The sequence below is a fragment of the Dermochelys coriacea genome, chromosome 24, assembly GCF_009764565.3.
Source record: "Dermochelys coriacea isolate rDerCor1 chromosome 24, rDerCor1.pri.v4, whole genome shotgun sequence".
Lineage (NCBI taxonomy): Eukaryota > Metazoa > Chordata > Testudines > Dermochelyidae > Dermochelys > Dermochelys coriacea.
Window position 1 is genome coordinate 16,272,674 of NC_050091.1, and position 18,493 is coordinate 16,291,166.

General features: G+C 51.5%; 1 protein-coding gene across 1 annotated transcript in view; it reads left to right on the forward strand.

Moving 5' to 3' along the window:
- The window catches only part of LOC119847612 (IgGFc-binding protein-like), a 45,482-nt gene that overhangs the window by 13,428 nt on the left and 13,561 nt on the right, over positions 1-18,493 (forward strand). The window contains exons 2-8 of the mRNA XM_038382528.1: positions 11,306-11,578; positions 11,654-12,746; positions 12,900-13,884; positions 14,569-15,089; positions 15,237-15,625; positions 16,112-16,578; positions 17,490-18,066. Coding sequence (XP_038238456.1) covers positions 11,306-11,578; positions 11,654-12,746; positions 12,900-13,884; positions 14,569-15,089; positions 15,237-15,625; positions 16,112-16,578; positions 17,490-18,066 — 4,305 coding nt within the window. The remainder of the gene's footprint in view (positions 1-11,305; positions 11,579-11,653; positions 12,747-12,899; positions 13,885-14,568; positions 15,090-15,236; positions 15,626-16,111; positions 16,579-17,489; positions 18,067-18,493) is intronic.

Genomic DNA, 18,493 nt, shown 5'->3' on the forward strand with positions numbered 1-18,493 from the left:
GTGGTGAAAGAACAGGTTAAGGACTATTTAGAAAAGCTGGACATGCACAAGTCCATGGGTCAATCTGATGCATCTGAGGGAGTTGGCTGATGTGATTGCAGAGCCATTGGCCATTATCTTTGGAAAATCCATGGCAATCAGGGGAGGTCCTGGATGATTGGAAAAAGGCAAATCTAGTGCCCATATTTTTAAAAGGAAAGAACAAACCCGGGGAACTACAGGCCGGTCAGCCTCACTTCAGTTTCTGGCAAAATCATGGAGCAAGTCCTCAAGGAATCCATTTTGAAGCACTTGGAGGACAGGAAGGTGATCAGGAACAGTCAACATGGATTCACCAAGGGCAACTCATCCCTGACCAACCTGACTGCCTTCTATGATGAGATAACTGGCTCTGTGGATATGGGGAAGCAGTGGATGTGACATATCTTGACTTTAGCAAAGCTTTTGATATGGTCTCCCACGGTATTCTTGCCAGCAAGTTAAAGTAGTATGGATTGGATGAATGGACTATAAGGTGGATAGAAAGCTGGCTAGATTGTCGGGCTCAACGGGTAGTGATAAACAGCTTGACGTCTAGTTGGCAGCCAATATCAAGCTGAGTGCCCCAGAGGTTGGTCCTGGGGCTGGTTTTGTTCAACATCTTTATCAATAATCTGGGTGATGGGATGACTTGCACCCTCAGCAAGTTCACAGATGAGGGGGGAGAGATAGATACGTTGGAGGGTAGGGATAGGGTCCAGAATGACCTAGACAAATTGGAAGATTGGGCCAAAAGAAATCTGATGAAGTTCAACAAGGACAAGAGCAGAGTCCTGCACTTAGGATAGAAGAATCCCATGCATTCCTATAGGCTGGGGAGCGACTGGCTAAGCAGCAGTTCTGCAGAAAAGGACCTGGGGGTTACAGTGGATGAGAAACTGGATACAAATCAGCAGTGTGCCCTCGTTGCCAAGGCCTCGTTGCCAAGGCCAACAGCATATAAGGCTGCATTAGTAGGAGCATTGCCAGCACATTGAGGGAAGTGATGATTCCCCTCTATTCGGCACTGGTGAGGCCACACCTGGAGTACTGCGTCCAGTTTTGGTCCCCCCGCTACAGAAGGGATGTGGACAAATTAGAGAGAGTCCAGAGGCAGGCAACGAAAATTATTAGGGGGCTGGGGCACATGACTTATGAGGAGAGGCTGAGGGAACTGGGGTTATTTAGTCTGCAGAAGAGAAGAGTAAGGGGGGGATTTGAGAGCAGCCTTCAACTACCTGAAGGGGGCTGTTCCAAAGAGGATGGAGCTCAGCTTTTCAGTGGTGGCAGATCACAGAACAAGTAGCAATGGTCTCAAGTTGTAGTGGGGGAGGTCTAGGTTGGACATTAGGAAACAGTATTTCACTAGGAGGGTGGTGAAGCAATGAAATGGGTTACCTAGGGAGGTGGTAGAATCTCCATCCCTAGAGGTTTTTAAGGCCTGGCTTGACAAAGCCTTGGCTGGGATGATTTAGTTGGTGTTCGTCCTGCTTTGAACAGGGGATTGGACTAGATGACCTCCTGAGGTCTCTTCCAATCCTAATCTTCTATGATTCTATGTGGGGGAAAGGAGGGAGGCTGAGGGGAGAGCAGATGGAATTCATTGCCAGGGGATGTTGTGGAGGCCAAAAGTATAACTGGGTTCAAAAAAGAATGAGCTAAGTTCCTGTGGGATAGGTCCGTCGATAGCTAGTAGCCAAGATAGTCAGGGATGCAACACCATGCTCCAGGTGTCACTTGCCTCAGACTGTCAGAAGCTAGGTGTGGAGGACAGGATAGATCACTCAATGATTGCCTGTTCTGTTCTTTCCCTCTGAATCATCTGGCACCAGCCACTGTCAGGATGCTGAGCTAGATAGGCCATGGGTCTGACCCAATATGGCCATTCTTATGTCCTCCCACACACACATCCTCCTGTCCCCCTCAACCCTCCTCTTGCCCTCCATTGCCTCTGGATCTCAGTGGGGTGCCACACCTATAAAGACATAGCCCATCTAGTGTCAAAGTGAGTGACTCCAGTTTAGGATCATACAGAGCAGTGGTTCTCAACCAGAGGTCTACATTAACTCATCTAGATATTTGCCTAATTTTACAACAGGCTACAGAAAAAGCACTAGCTAAGTCAGTACAAACTACAGTTTCATACAGACAATGACTTGTTTATACTGCTCCATATACTATTGTAGCGACACGACGACTCACCAGTGCGGTGCCTCCTGCAGGTCATCTTGGGAATTAGCTCTCCAGCCACCAGAGCACCCTCTGCAGGCTAGTGTCCCGCTTGTCTCAGGCCCCCACCCGGTGCCCCTTACCTCAGGGTTCTGCCCTATGCAGGACCCCCACAGTCTCTGGGTGTCCCCTCCCAGGGAACCCCCACCCTCTATCCCAACCTTGCCTCAGTGGCTACTGCCAGTCATCATCTAGCCCCCGCTCACTGGGGCAGACTGCAGTCTGTACCACTCATTATCAGCAAGGAGGGTTTGGACCTGCTGCCTTTGCCTAACCCTGGGCTGCCCCTCTGCAACCCCAATACCTGCTTCGGGCCTTCGGCAAGGCTGCAACCTGGGGGTTCTCGAGGTTGGAGCTCCCCCGCTCCTCTGACCTTTCCCCAGCCCTGCTCTACTCCAAGTATTCTTTTCTCCCAGGCAGCCAGTCCTTCTCTCTCTAAAGCTAGAGAAAAGAAAAGGAGTACTTGTGGCACCTTAGAGACTAACAAATTTATTAGAGCATAAGCTTTCGTGAGCTACAGCTCACTTCATCGGATGCATTTTCCACCAAATGCATCCGATGAAGTGAGCTGTAGCTCACGAAAGCTTATGCTCTAATAAATTTGTTAGTCTCTAAGGTGCCACAAGTACTCCTTTTCTTTTTGCGAATACAGACTAACACGGCTGCTACTCTGAAACCTAAAGCTAGAGAGAGAGAGTCCTCCAACTTCTGGCCCACAGCCATCTTATAACGGCCAGCTGTGGCCTGACTGAGGCATGGCCCCAGCTGTGGCTGCTTCCCCCATCAGCCTAGCTGTTCCCAGCCACAGCCCTCTCCAGGGCTGCTTTAACCCCTTCAGAGCCGGAGCAGGGTGACTACCCCCGCTACAACTATACCCTGAAATGGAAGTACAATATTTATATTCCAATTGGTTTATTTTATACATAGGGCTGTCAAATGATTAAAAAAATTAATCATGATTAGTCACACGATTAAAAAAATTAATAACAATTAATCACATGATTAATTGTGCTGTTAAACAATAATAGAATACCATTTATTTAAATATTTTTGGATGTTTTCTACATTTTCAAAAATATTTATTTCAATTACAACACAGAATACAGAGTGTACTGTGCTCATTTTATATTTCTTTTTATTACAAATATTTGCACTGTAAAAAACAAAAGAAATAGTATTTTTCAATTCATCTAATACAAGTACAGTAGAGCAATCTCTTTATCATGAAAGCTGAACTTACAAATGTAGAATTATATACAAAAAATAACTGCACTCAAAAATAAAACAATGTAAAACTTTAGAGCTACAAAGAAAAGGAGAACTTGTGGCACCTTAGAGACTAACAAATTTATTTGAGCATAAGCTTTCGTGATCTACAGCTCACTTCATCGGATAGAGCCTACAAGTCCTCTCAGTCTTACTTCAGCCAATCGCTCAGACAAACAAGTTTGTTTACATTTACGGGAGATAATGCTGCCTGCTTCTTATTTACAATGTCACCTGAAAGTGAGAACTGGCATTTGCAGCTGGTGTTGCAAGGTATTTACGTGCCAGAAATGCTAAACATGTGTATGCCCCTTCATGCTTCAACCACCATTCCAGAGGACATGCTTCCATGCTGATGACACTCATTAAAAAAATCATGCGTTAATGAAATTTGTGAATGAACTCCTTGGTGGAGAACTGTATGTCCCCTGCTCTGTTTTACCTGCATTCTGCCCTATATTTCATGTTCTAGCCGTCTTGGATGATGACTCAGCACATGTTGTTTGTTTCGAGAACACTTGAACTGCAGATTTGATAAAATGCAGAAGGTACTAATATAAGATTTCTAAAGATAGCTACAGCACTAGACCCAAGGTTTAAGAACCTGAAGTGCCTTCCAAAATCTGGGAGGGACAAGGTGTGGAGCATGCTTTCAGAAGTCTTAAAAGAGCAACACTCTGATGAGGAAAACTACAGAACCCGAACCACCAAAAAAAAATAATAAAATCAACCTTCTGCTGGTGGCATCTGACTCAGATGATGAAAATGCACATGTGTTGGCCCACACTGCTTTGGAGTTGTCAAGCAGAATCCATCAGCAGCATGGAAACATGTCCCCTGGAATGGTGGTTGAAGCAGGAAGGGACATATGAATCTTTATGTATCTGGCATCAGGCATGTAAATGCCTTGCAATGCCTACTACAACAGTGCCATGCGAATGCCTGTTCTCACTTTCAGGTGACATAAACAAAAAGCAGGCAGCATTATCTCCTGTAAATATAAACAAACTTGTTTGTCTGAGCGATTGGCTGAAGTAAGACTGAGAGGACTTGTAGGCTCTATCCGATGAAGTGAGCTGTAGATCACGAAAGCTTATGCTCAAATAAATTTGTTAGTCTCTAAGGTGCCACAAGTTCTCCTTTTCTTTGTAGCTCTAAAGTTTTACATTGTTTTATTTTTGAGTGCAGTTATTTTTTGTACATAATTCTACATTTGTAAGTTCAGCTTTCATGATAAAGAGATTGCTCTACTGTACTTGTATTAGATGAATTGAAAAATAATATTTCTTTTGTTTTTTACAGTGCAAATATTTGTAATAAAAAGAAATATAAAATGAGCACAGTACACTCTGTATTCTGTGTTGTAATTGAAATAAATATTTTTGAAAATGTAGAAAACATCCAAAAATATTTAAATAAATGGTATTCTATTATTGTCTGAGCGATTGGCTGAACAAGAAGAAGGACTGAGGGGATTTATAGGCTCTAAAGTTTTACATTGTTTTGTTTTTGAGTGCAGTTATGTAACAAAAAAATCTACATTTGTAAGTTGCACTTTCACAATAAAGAGATCACATTACAGTACTTGTATGAAGTGAATTGAAAAATAATATTTCTTTCATTTATCACTTTTACAGTTTAAATATTTGGAATCACAAATAATATAAAGTGAGCACTGTACATTCATATTCTGTGTTGTAACTGAAATCAATATATAGTATATCTGGCACTTTACCAACTGGAAAGCTCTAGAAACCGGCATTTCTGATTTCCATTTAAAGTCTAGTTGGCATGGGGCTCCCTACCTGCTCTGCATGGCTCCCCAGAAGTGGCGACATGTCCCTTCTGCTCCTAGGTGGAGGGACAGCCCGGGGCTCTGTGCGCTGCCCCCTCCCCGTCCGACCCTGAGCACTGTCTCGGCAGCTCCCATTGGTCAGGAAACAGCGCCACCTAGGAGCTTGCAGGGAGCCGCCCAAGGTGAGCACCACCCGGAACTGGCACCCCAAAACCCCTCCCACACCCCAACCTCCTACCCCGAGCCCCCTCCCGCATCCAAACTCCCTCCCAGAGCCCATGCTCCACACCACCTCCCAAAGCTCAACCCTCATCCCTGAGCCCCCTCCCACACCTAAACTCCCTCCCTCTTAGTTAACTGGAACTTTTGACTTACCAGCAGCCCTCATTCCTCCAGCATGCCAGATAACAAAGCTTTTCCGTATTTGAAATGGTAGAAGAACATCCAAAAATATTGAATAACTTTCAATTGGTATTCTGTTGTTTAGCCTTGCAATTAAAACTGCAATGAATCACAATTAATTTTTTTAATCATGATTAATTTTTTGTGTTAATCATGTGAGTTAACTGCGATTAATCGACAGCCCTATTTATAATTATATGGTAAAAATGAGAAAGGAAGCAATTTTTCAGTACTAGTGTGGCTGTGACACTTTTGTATTTTTATGTCTGATTTTGTAAGCAAGTAGTTTTCAAGTGAGGTGAAACTTGAAAGACAAATCAGACTCCTGAAAGGGGTACAGTAGACTGGAAAGATTGAGAGCCACTGATATAGAGAATTCTGGAGCCATAGAGTTGAAGGCCACAGGGGAGTACCAAATCAACCGGCCTCACCACCTGTACATCACAGTCCCCCAACATCCCCCAGCACCCCCACGCTCCACCCAATCACCAAAATGAGACCAAAGTTACAGCTCACAGGAGACGGGACTATGATGTGCCACAGGCAGAGCATAGGAGGGACCAAGGTCCGCCAGTGTCCGAGGCCCCCGCAATAGCAGGGCAATGATTAAGTGAGAAATACCCATATAACCTGGCAAGTGACCCACCCCCCACGCTGTAGAGGAAAGTGAAAAATTCCCCAAGGTCCCTGCCAATCTGAGCTGGGGAGGGAAATGCCTTCTTGACATCACCTATGGTGATTAGCCAGACCCTGAGCATGTGGGTGAGAACCAGCAGGCCAAGCACCAGAGGAGAGAATGCTCAGTGCCACTGCAGAGCCCTGGCCCATGCTGCCCAGTGTCCCCTCTCCAGCTGTGGCTGTCCCCTGTGCTTCAGAGGCAGGAGAAAAATCATAACCCAGAGTAGAAATGGGAGTGGATCCCTTCCTGATCCCTGCAGGTGCCTGTCTGAAGCCCTGAAGCATGAGAGTCTAGGAACATCAGACATAAACCAGAAGAGACCCCCAAAGCTGCCAAACGCTGCCCTCCCATGACAAGCAGCTTCGTCATGCAGTCCCACTCATAAATTTGTCGAGATCTCTTCAAAGCAAATTAAATGATGCCTACCCTAGGCAAAAAGAAAAGGAGTACTTGTGGCACCTTAGAGACTAACAAATTTATTTGAGCATAAGCTTTTGTGAGCACTTCATCAGATACATCCAAAGTGAGCTGTAGCTCACAAAAGCTTATGCTCAAATAAATTTGTTAGTCTCTAAGGTCCCACAAGTACTCCTTTTCTCTTTGTGAATACAGACTAACACAGCTGCTACTCTGAAACCTGCCCTAGGCAGAGACAATGTGTGGGGGGGGGGCACGCCAGGTCGCATGCCTCCCCCCGCAGATTTCTGCCTTCCATTTAGCACAGAGTTTTTCAAACTGGGAGGGTGTGCCCCAAAACCGTCACCTCCTGCCAGGAGCTGGCAGATCAGAAGTTGGATGGGAGCCGCCCAGCCCACTCAGGCCCCTGGCCTCCGCGCTGTAGGAGATGGGATGCTGATTGGCTGCCCGGCAGCCCTCCCTGCCCTGCTCCCTGAGCCAGGCTGCCTCTGCACGGCCGGGCACTCCTCAGACAGGGCAGGCAGCACACCTCTGAGCTGCCCTGACATGCTCTTGCCTCTCCCCTGAAGGAGCCCCATGCCAGACCCTTGGAGCTGGCTCCTGTACATGGAGCCCAGCTGCATGAGATGCTCCCAAGGTGCTTGCTCACCACTGTCCTGGCACTCCTGGCTCTGCTGCTTCTCCTCAGCCCAGAGGCAACGTGTGGGGTGGTTATGTGCCACCCCAGAATTGTGCCCCACCACCATTAAGAGTTACATGTCATCTCTGGCCATAGGCCAGCTACCCGACTCTCCCAGCTGCAGGCAATGCAAGCCCCCTCTTCTCAGTCTACACAGGCCCCACTGCCTCTCTGCAGTCAGCAATATGACACACCAACCCCCAAGTCTGCCGAGTATCCCCCTGCTCCCCCAGGTCCTCCCTCAGCCACTGCTACCAAAGGACCAGTACACCCTGAATTACCATTACCCCTCCCATCACTGCCCCATGGAACACATAGCACTTACATATGAAACAGACACAAAGCAAAGGGATATCAACTGGCCACAGAAAGTTTAGGCTTGAAATTAGGCAAAGGTTTGAAGTGAAGTTCTAGAGCAGCCTCCCAAGGGGAGCAGAGGGGAAAAAAAACCTAATTGGCTTCAAGCTTGAACTTGATAAGTTTATGGAGGAGATGGTTTGGTTAAGGACTATTTAGAAAAGCTGGACGTGCACAAGTCCATAGGGCCAGATCTAATGCATCTGAGGGTGCTGAGGGAGTTGGCTGATGTGATTGCAGAGCCATTGGCCATTATCTTTGAAACGCATTCTAAGCTGATATTAACACTTTCAGTGTCCTTAAAAATTTAGATGCTTCTCACCACAGGCTGGCTTTTCAGCCAGGCTCTCCCCTTTGATCAGCATTTCAGTCATGTGGTGGTGGTGGTGGTGGTGTCTGTAGAGTAAGGTGGAAGAGAGCGAGCATGGCAAAATATCTCTCCCTTTTATCATGTCCTTTCCTTGTGGCTTCGCCCCCCACCCCTTCAGAGTCAGGGGAGCATTACCTCATCGCAGTCCCAAACTGACCAAAGGAATGGGGGTGACTCCCTCTAGGATCTAACACAGGCCTGCACAACTCGTAAAGCGGCGAGGGCCATATTACTCCAAAGAAAACAGCTGAGGGCCAACAACCCCTGGCCCCACCGAAACAACACCGCCCCCCGCCCAGCGCCGCCTGCCCTGCGGAAACAAACCCTCCTTCCCCAGTGCCACCACGCTGGGTGTGAGGGGGTGCAGGAAACGGGCAGGGCAGGGGGCTGGGGATGTGTGAGGGGAGTGCAGGGGGCTGGGGAGCTGTGAGGGGGGTGAAGGGGTCAGGGTGGCCTGACCCCTGCACCCTCCTCACACATCCCCAGCCCCCTGCCCTGACCCCTGCACCCCCTCACACACCCCCAGCCCCCTGCACCTCCCACACCTCCCCTGCCCTGACTCTTGAACCCCCCTCACACACACCCAGCCCCCTGCCCTGACCCCTGCACCCCCTCACACCTCCCCAGCCCTCTGCACCCCCCTCACACACCTCCATCCCATTGCCTTGCCTTGGCCCCTGCACGCCCTTACACCCAGCGGGGTGGCACTGGGGAAGAAGGGTTTGTTTCCGCAGGGCAGGCGGCGCTGGAGGGTTGTGTTGTTTCGGCGGGGCCAGTGGGTTTCAGCCCTCAGCTGTTTTCTTTGGAGTAATACGGCCCTCACTGCTTTATGAGTTGTGCAGGCCTGCTTTAAGCCATGAGGATACATTTTCAGCCTCATAACTATATACATGAAATGATAACCTATAACCTCACTATAACATTACTTCATCGGATGCATCCGATGAAGTGAGCTGTAGCTCACGAAAGCTTATGCTCAAATAAATTTGTTAGTCTCTAAGGTGCCACAAGTACTCCTTTTCTTTTTGCGAATACAGACTAACACGGCTGCTACTCTGAAACGCTGCTACTCTGAAACATATAACATTACTGTAACAATTACTATAACATCCTATAACAACCATGCTCAGTGCATTATGAGCCTTCCGAAGACCCCCAACATAACAAACTTTGCATTGGATACCACACAATCATATTATAAAGATGAACTGGGGGTGTAGAGTATTCCCCAAGGTACAGAGCATCACAGGGAGGGCTAGGGCTAGGTTGGATATTAGAAACACTATTTCACTAGCAGGGTGGTGAAGCACTGGAATGGGTTACCTAGGGAAGTGGTGGAATCTCCATCCTAAGAGATTTTTAAGGCCCGGCTTGACAAAGCCCTGGCTGGGATGATTTAGTTGGGGATTAGTCCTGCTTTGAGGAGGGGGTTGGACTAGATGACCTCCTGAGGTCCCTTCCAACCCTAATCTTCTATGACTCTATGATGAGACTGCCTACAATGGCATGTAGCTGATCTGTGACTGGTAGCAGCAATATCGCCCACACCCAGTGATGGGACACTCGATGGGGAAGGCTCTGAGTTACTACAGAGAATTCTTTCCCAGGTGTCTGGCTGGTGGGTCTCAGTATATTACATATTGGAGTTAAGGCTGCATTTTAGTCATGGGTATTTTTAGTAAAAATCATGGGCAGGTATTGGGAAGTAAACAAAAATTCACAATCCGTGACCTGTCCATGACTTTTACTATATACCCCTAAATAAAACTTGGGCCAGGGGGCCGTGGGTGCTGGGCAGGGGTAGCTTGGGATCTCCGCTGATGCTGGGGGGGGCGGACAGCAGTGTGCGACGCAGGACCCCCGCAGGCGCTGGGGGAAGAGGGGTCTCAGGTCTGGGTCAGGGTGTTGGGGTGGGGGTGATGCTTACCTGAGGGAGGGAGCTCCCTGGCTCCCACTGATGTCCCTGAAGCTCCTAGGAGGAGGGGAAGCCAGGGGGCCTCCGCATGCTGCTCCTGCCACAAGCGCCAGTTCTGCAGCTCTGATTGGCCGGGAATCGCAGCCAATGGAAGCTGCGAGGGCAGCACTTGTTGGTGTGAGAAGTGCATGGAGCCCCTCCACCTAGGAGCTGCAGGGAGATGCCAGTGGGAGCTTTCCCCCCCCCCCCAGGTAAGCGCCGCCCTATACCCCAACACACTGCCCCAGCCCTGACCTAGAGGTTGCCCAGCTCAGGCAGTCCCTTAGCCAGCCACACCAGCTGCAGAAGTCACAAAGATCACAGAAAGTCATGAAATCTGTGACTTCCATGCATGGGCAGTGGGTGAACCAGTGGCTTGGGGAGGCTAGACCCAGCCTGGCCATTCCTTCTGACTGAGGCCCGTCCCTCCCTTCCCCTTTCCCCCCAAGCGCAGACACACCTCCTGCAGCCCCGAGCCCTGGATCACGGGATGGGCGGGTGGCCCACAGCCCCAGAACACCGGGCAGGCATGCACATCCCACAACCCCAAAGTACCAGGCCGCCAGCCCACCCCTCACCCCAGCTGCGGAGCACCGGACACGCTGGTGGCATGTGGTCCCCCTGGTCCCCTGCCAGCCCTGGAGCGCTGGGTGGTGCAGCCCCTATGCCAGAGGCCCTCCCACCACTGGGCAGCCCCAGCTACTCCAAGTCCCAGCCGCCCTAGCCCCAGCCCCAGCCCCAGCAGGCTTCCCTTTCCGGAAGAGGAGCAGCCTACCTGGGCTGCGGCCAACTAGCAGCAAGAAGGGACCTCTGGACAGAACGTGGGCACGGCCATTCGGGGGTGTTTGGGGAGGCACAGCCTTCCCCTGCCTATTAGATGCACCACCCATGCTCCCTCACCTCCGTGACAGACACGCAGTCTTAATTAGAGTCAAACAATGGGCTGACTACGTGCAGTGCCATAGATGGCTGGCCCAGGTGGGTCCCTGTGCCGTCCTGCCTCACGTTGCTGTTTTTAGGAGCCAGCTTCGTTTCCAGCTCCCACTAGCTACCACCCAAGTGGCAGATCTTGCCATGAGCATGAGTGGATTCTTCCACGGTGGCCTTTTCAGTGAATAGTGTGTATTTTTCTTCCTCAGCTGCTGTTCCCGAGCATCCCAAGCACCCAGATCCCTGCAGTGGAGTGCAGTGCCGAAGGGGGTACCAGTGCATCGACAAGAATGGAGAGCCAGATTGTATCCCTGACTTTCGAACCTGCAACTCAGTATACTGCAAAGAAGGAACTACTTGCAATATTGTACATGGCTGGCCCAGGTGCATCCCCAACCCACCATCCTGCCATCACGTCAAATGCAAACAGGGGACTGTGTGCAAACTTCAGAATGGCTGGCCCAGCTGTGTCCCTGTGCCATCCTGCCAGAACACCCATTGCAAGGACGGGACCTTTTGCCAGATGGCAGACAGTGGGCCCAAATGCATCCCTGTACCATCCTGCCAGAACACCCAATGCAAAAAAGGGACCATGTGCCAGGTCGTAGATGGCTGGCCCAAGTGTGTCCCTGTGCCATCCTGCCAGAACACCCAATGCAAGGAAGGAACCATGTGCCAGGTCATAGATGGCTGGCCCAAGTGTGTCACTATGCCATCCTGCCAGAACACCCACTGCAAGGAGGGGACCATGTGCCAGGTCATAGATGGCTGGCCCAAATGCATCCCTGTGCCATCCTGCCAGAACATCCACTGCAAGGAGGGGACCATGTGCCAGGTCATAGATGGCTGGCCCAAGTGTGTCCCTGTGCCATCCTGCCAGAACACCCACTGCAAAGAGGGGACCATGTGCCAGGTCATAGATGGCTGGCCCAAGTGTGTCCCTGTGCCATCCTGCCAGAACACCCACTGCAAAGAGGGGACCATGTGCCAGGTCATAGATGGCTGGCCCAAGTGTGTCCCTGTGCCATCCTGCCAGAACACCCACTGCAAAAAGGGCACTGTGTGCAAAGAAATAGATGGCTGGCCCAAGTGCGTCCCTGTGCCATCCTGCCAGAACACCCACTGCAAGGAGGGGACCATGTGCCAGGTCATAGACGGCTGGCCCAAGTGTGTCCCTGTGCCATCCTGCCAGAACACCCACTGCAAAAAGGGCACTGTGTGCAAAGATATAGACGGCTGGCCCAAGTGTGTCCCTGTGCCATCCTGCCAGAACACTCACTGCAAAAAGGGCACTGTGTGCAAAGAAATAGATGGCTGGCCCAAGTGTGTCCCTGTGCCATCCTGCCAGAACACGCATTGTAAAAAGGGCACTGTGTGCAAAGAAATAGATGGCTGGCCCAAGTGCATCCCTGTGCCATCCTGCCAGAACACCCACTGCAAGGAGGGGACCATGTGCCAGGTCATAGACGGCTGGCCCAAGTGTGTCCCTGTGCCATCCTGCCAGAACACCCACTGCAAAAAGGGCACTGTGTGCAAAGAAATAGATGGCTGGCCCAAGTGTGTCCCTGTGCCATCCTGCCAGAACACCCACTGCAAAAAGGGCACTGTGTGCAAAGAAATAGATGGCTGGCCCAAGTGCGTCCCTGTGCCATCCTGCCAGAACACCCACTGCAAGGAGGGGACCATGTGCCAGGTCATAGACGGCTGGCCCAAGTGTGTCCCTGTGCCATCCTGCCAGAACACCCACTGCAAAAAGGGCACTGTGTGCAAAGATATAGATGGCTGGCCCAAGTGTGTCCCTGTGCCATCCTGCCAGAACACTCACTGCAAAAAGGGCACTGTGTGCAAAGATATAGATGGCTGGCCCAAGTGTGTCCCTGTGCCATCCTGCCAGAACACTCACTGCAAAAAGGGCACTGTGTGCAAAGAAATAGATGGCTGGCCCAAGTGTGTCCCTGTGCCATCCTGCCAGAACACCTATTGTAAAAAGGGCACTGTGTGCAAAGATATAGACGGCTGGCCGAAGTGCGTCCCTGTGCCATCCTGCCAGAACACCCACTGCAAAAAGGGCACTGTGTGCAAAGATATAGATGGCTGGCCCAAGTGTGTCCCTGTGCCATCCTGCCAGAACACCCACTGCAAAAAGGGTACTGTATGCCACATGATATATGGCTGGCCCAAGTGTGTCCCTGTGCCATCCTGCCATGACACACTCTGCAAAGAGGGCACCGTGTGCCAGGTCATAGATGGCTGGCCCAAGTGTGTCCCTGTGCCATCTTGCCAGAACACTCATTGCAAAAAGGGTACCATGTGCCAGATCATAGATGGCTGGCCCAAGTGCATCCCTGTGCCATCCTGTCAGAACATGCATTGCAAAAAGGGGACCGTGTGCCAGGTCGTAGATAGCTGGCCCAAGTGCGTCACTGTGCCATCCTGTCAGAACACGCATTGCAAAAAGGGCACTGTGTGCAAAGATATAGATGGCTGGCCCAAGTGTGTCCCTGTGCCATCCTGCCAGAACACCAACTGCAAAAAGGGCACTGTGTGCCAAATCATAGATGGCTGGCCTAAGTGTGTCCCTTTGCCGTCCTGCCAGAACACCCACTGCAAAAAGGGCACTGTGTGCAAAGATATAGATGGCGGGCCCAAGTGTGTCCCTGTGCCATCCTGCCAGAACACCCACTGCAAAAAGGGCACTGTGTGCCAAATCGTAGATGGTTGGCCTAAGTGCGTCCCTTTGCCGTCCTGCCAGAACACCCACTGCAAAAAGGGGACTTTTTGCAGCATAGTAGATGGCTGGCCCAGGTGTGTCCCTGTGCCGTCTTGCCAGAACATCCAATGCAAAAAGGGTACTGTGTGCCAGATCATAGATGGTTGGCCCAAGTGTATCCCTGTGCCATCCTGCCAGAACACCCACTGCAAAAAGGGCACTGTGTGCAAAGATATAGATGGCGGGCCCAAGTGTGTCCCTGTGCCATCCTGCCAGAACACCCACTGCAAAAAGGGCACTGTGTGCCAAATCATAGATGGTTGGCCTAAGTGCGTCCCTTTGCCGTCCTGCCAGAACACCCACTGCAAAAAGGGGACTTTTTGCAGCATAGTAGATGGCTGGCCCAGGTGTGTCCCTGTGCCGTCTTGCCAGAACATCCAATGCAAAAAGGGGACCAGGTGCCAGATCATAGATGGCTGGCCCAAGTGTATCCCTGTGCCATCCTGCCAAAACACCCACTGCAAAAAGGGGACTTTTTGCAGCGTAGTAGATAGCTTGCCTAGGTGTGTTCCTGTGCCATCCTGCCAAAACACCCATTGCAAAAAGGGCACTGTGTGCAAAGATATAGATGGCTGGCCCAAGTGTGTCCCTGTGCCATCCTGCCAGAACACCCACTGCAAAAAGGGGACTTTTTGCAGCCTAGTAGATGGCTCACCCAGGTGTGTCCCTGTGCCATCCTGCCAAAACACCCATTGCAAAAAGGGCACTATGTGCCAGATCATAGATGGCTGGCCTAAATGTGTCCCTGTGCCATCCTGCCAGAACACCCATTGCAAAAAGGGCACTGTGTGCAAAGATACAGATGGCTGGCCCAGGTGTGTCCCTGTGCCATCCTGCCAGAACACCCATTGTGAAAAGGGTACTTTTTGCAGCAAAGTAGATGGCTTGCCTAGGTGTGTCCCTGTGCCATCCTGCCAGAACACACAGTGCAAAAAGGGGACTGTGTGCAAGGTTGAAGATGGTTGGCCAAAATGTGTCTCTGTGCCATCCTGCCAGAATACCCATTGCAAAGAGGGGACCCTCTGCCAGGAGGAAGGTGGCTGGCCGAAGTGTGTCCCTGTGCCATCCTGCCAGAACACCCGCTGCAAAGAAGGGACTATGTGCAAGGTTGATGATGGTTGGCCCAAGTGTGTTCACATCCCACCATCCTGCAAAGAAATCCAATGCAAAGATGGAACAGTGTGCAAGATGGTAAACGGCTGGCCCAACTGCCTCCCTGTGCCGTCCTGTCAGAACACCCATTGTAAAGAGGACATGGTGTGCGAGATGCTTCAGGGCTGGCCCATGTGTGTTTCCTCTCCTCCTTCATCATGTGCTGCCTTTTTGTGCCAAGAAGGGACCATGTGTGAGATGGGGAAGGATGGCCCCAGGTGTGTTCCCGTGCCACCATCCTGCCTGAATTTCCAGTGCCCACCGGGGACTGTGTGCGAGATCATTCACAGCTGGCCCAATTGTGTCCCAGTGCCATCCTGCCACCACTTCAAGTGCAAAGAGGGCACTGTGTGCAAACTGGTGAATGGCCAGCCAGAGTGTGTGCACACCCCACCGGCCTGCAATGGAGTACATTGCAAGGAAGGGACTGTGTGTAAGGCCATAGATGGCTGGCCCAAGTGTATGCGATTTTTCAGAGCTGCCCCATTGTCTCCTCCGTCTTGTGCTGAAACTGCCTGCAAACTGGGCACCGTGTGCCAGATGGTGGACGGCTGGCCCAAATGCGTGCCAAAGAAACGCTCCTGTGAAGGCATCCATTGCAAACCAGGTGCCATGTGCCGTATGCTGGACGGCTGGCCCAAGTGTGTGCTAAAGAAACCCTCCTGTGACAGCATCCGTTGCAAACCAGATACTTTATGTCAGATTGTGGACGGTTGGCCCCAGTGCGTACCAAAGAAACCCTCCTGTGACAGCATCCATTGCAAACCGGGTACCGTGTGCCGGATGGTGGGAGGCTGGCCCAAATGCGTGCCAAAGAAACCCTCCTGTGACAGTGTGCATTGCAAACTGGGCACCGTGTGTCAGATGGTGGACGGCTGGCCTCTGTGTGTGCCAAAGAAGCTCTCCTGCGACAGCATTCGTTGCAAACCAGGTACTATGTGCCATATTGTGAATGGCTGGCCCCAATGTGTGCCAAAGAAACCCTCCTGTGAAACCATCCTCTGCAAACCGGATACCTTGTGTCAGATGGTGGATGGTTGGCCCCAGTGTGTGCCAAGGAAACCCTCCTGTGCCAGCATCCATTGCAAACCAGGTACCGTGTGCCAGATGGTGGATGGATGGCCCAAGTGCATGCCAAAGAAACCCTCTTGTAATGGTGTGCATTGCAAACCGGGCACCTTGTGCCAGGTAGTGAATGGCTGGCCCAAGTGCGTGCCAACCCACAAGTCCTGCGACACTGTCCAGTGCAGCAAAGGGATGGTGTGTGAGGTGGCAGGTGGTTGGCCCCAGTGCGTCCCAGCATCACGCTCCCAGCCCATCTGCTGGGCCTCAGGCCACCCCCACTACCACACCTTCGATGGGCACAGCTTCGACTTCCATGGCACCTGCAGCTACACCGTGGTCAAGACCTGCAGCCATAAGCCCAAGCTCCCTGCCTTCCACATCATCACCAAGAGCCAGAAGCGCGGCAACACACAGGTCTCCTTTGTCAGCCAGGTCACCATCCAGGTCTACCACTACAACATCACCATGGTCAAGTACGAGTATGGGCTTGCCAGGGTAAGGACTCAGCACAACCCACAGCCATGCCATTGGGGTAAATGGGGCCAAGTCCCCTCCCACTCACCTGGTGTAAATCCGGAGTGACTCCATTGGAGCTAATGGAGTTACACCTTTGTGTGTGAGTGGAGAAGCAGGTTCCACTGACTATAACAGAGTGGATCAGATGCATCCAGGGCCACCCTTTTTTTCCGGGCACTGCCCAGACAGAGCGAGACCCAATCCCTGCCCCAGCTGAGATTGGAGCCCTGTTGTGTCAGGCGCTGCCCAGACAGAGCAAGACACAGTCTCTGACCCACCTGAGATCAGGGCCCTGATGTGCCAGGCCCTGCCCAGACACACAGCGAGAGACACTGCCTGTCCCCAAGACCTCACAATTTAACTCCAGCAGCTGAACAGGAGTGGGAGGACGTTGCAGTGCTAGCCTACAAGGTAGGAGACCTTAGTTTACAATTCCCTCCTGTGCCACAGATTCTCTGTTTGATCCCTGTATTCTGTGGAAAATGGCCCTGCTCTCCCTCCCAGGAGTTGTGAAGTTAAATCCGTTAATACTTGCGAGGGGCCTAGATGCTCCAGTGGAGGAGATCCCAGCACTGGGAGATTATGGCTGTGTTCTGCCAGGTAGGCTACCTGGTTCCCAAGGGAAATTGGCATCCAGATCCCTTGTAAAGGATGGTGGAGAAAAAATCCCACCCTAGTACAAGGAGTCTGGGACAGAGACAGAAATCAACACTGCTGAGGCCTAGCCCAGCCCCCAAGCCAATGCTGAGAGAGAGCCCTAGCGCACAGGTGGGACTTGAACTCAGGTCTCCAGAGACCCCAGCCAAGGCCTTAGCCACAAGGCTGCTTTTCCCCTGAGCCTGGTGTTCAGTATTTAGCCTGATGGAGGCTGTTCCCTTAACCCTCCCCAGGTGAACGGCCAGCGGACCCGCCTGCCCATCTCCCTGCACGACGGGAAGCTCTGGCTCCACCAACGGGGAGGCCAGCTGGTCGTGGAGGCCGAGTTCGGCCTGAAGGTCTACTACGACTGGAATTACTACCTGGTGGTCAAGGTCACCAAGGCCTTCCTGGGCAGGCTGTGTGGCCTGTGCGGCAACTACAACTGGGACCCCAGCGATGACTTCCTCACCCCCTCAGGGCATCTGGCCACCAGTGCCATAGAGTTTGGCAAGAGCTGGAAGGTGGAGGACGGTGACAGACAGTGCAGGCATGGCTGCAAGGGGAAGTGCGGGGGCTGCTCACCGGAGTTGGTGAGGCGCTACCATGGAGAGGCCTACTGTGGTCTGATCACCAAGACAGCCCAAAATGGCCCCTTCCGAAGTTGCCATGCCCTGATCAACCCCAAGGCCTTCCTGGATGACTGTGTGGCCGACCTCTGCACTTACGATGGCTACAAGCAGATCCTTTGCCGGGTGCTCAAGACTTACGCGGATGCCTGCCAGCGTGAGGGCACAGTGGTGAAAGACTGGAGGAAGCAGGCCGGCTGCCGTGAGTAATTAGAGGAGATGGGGCCATGGGCAGCCATATCATTGAGTGCTGGGAGTGTGGGGAAGGGCTAGGACATGGGTGTTGTGTCCAATGGGTACATTTCGCTGGGTTTCCACCAGAATGGAGCTCTGGGTCCCAATATGATGGAATGTGGTGTAAATGTCTGGATGGAAGGATAGGTATAGGTCCTGAAGAAGGGTCGATAGACAGAGTAGATGCATATATGGACAGACACATCTGTTAGATGGATGGGTGAATACCATGGATGGATGGAGAGGTGAACAGATAGATAGAGACAAATGGAAGATAGATGGATAGACTGAGGGATGGATGATAGATACCGCAGATGGATGGAGAGATGGAGACAGATGGAAGATGGATGGATAGATATTGCAGAAGGGCAGTTAGATGTATGATGTAGATGGAG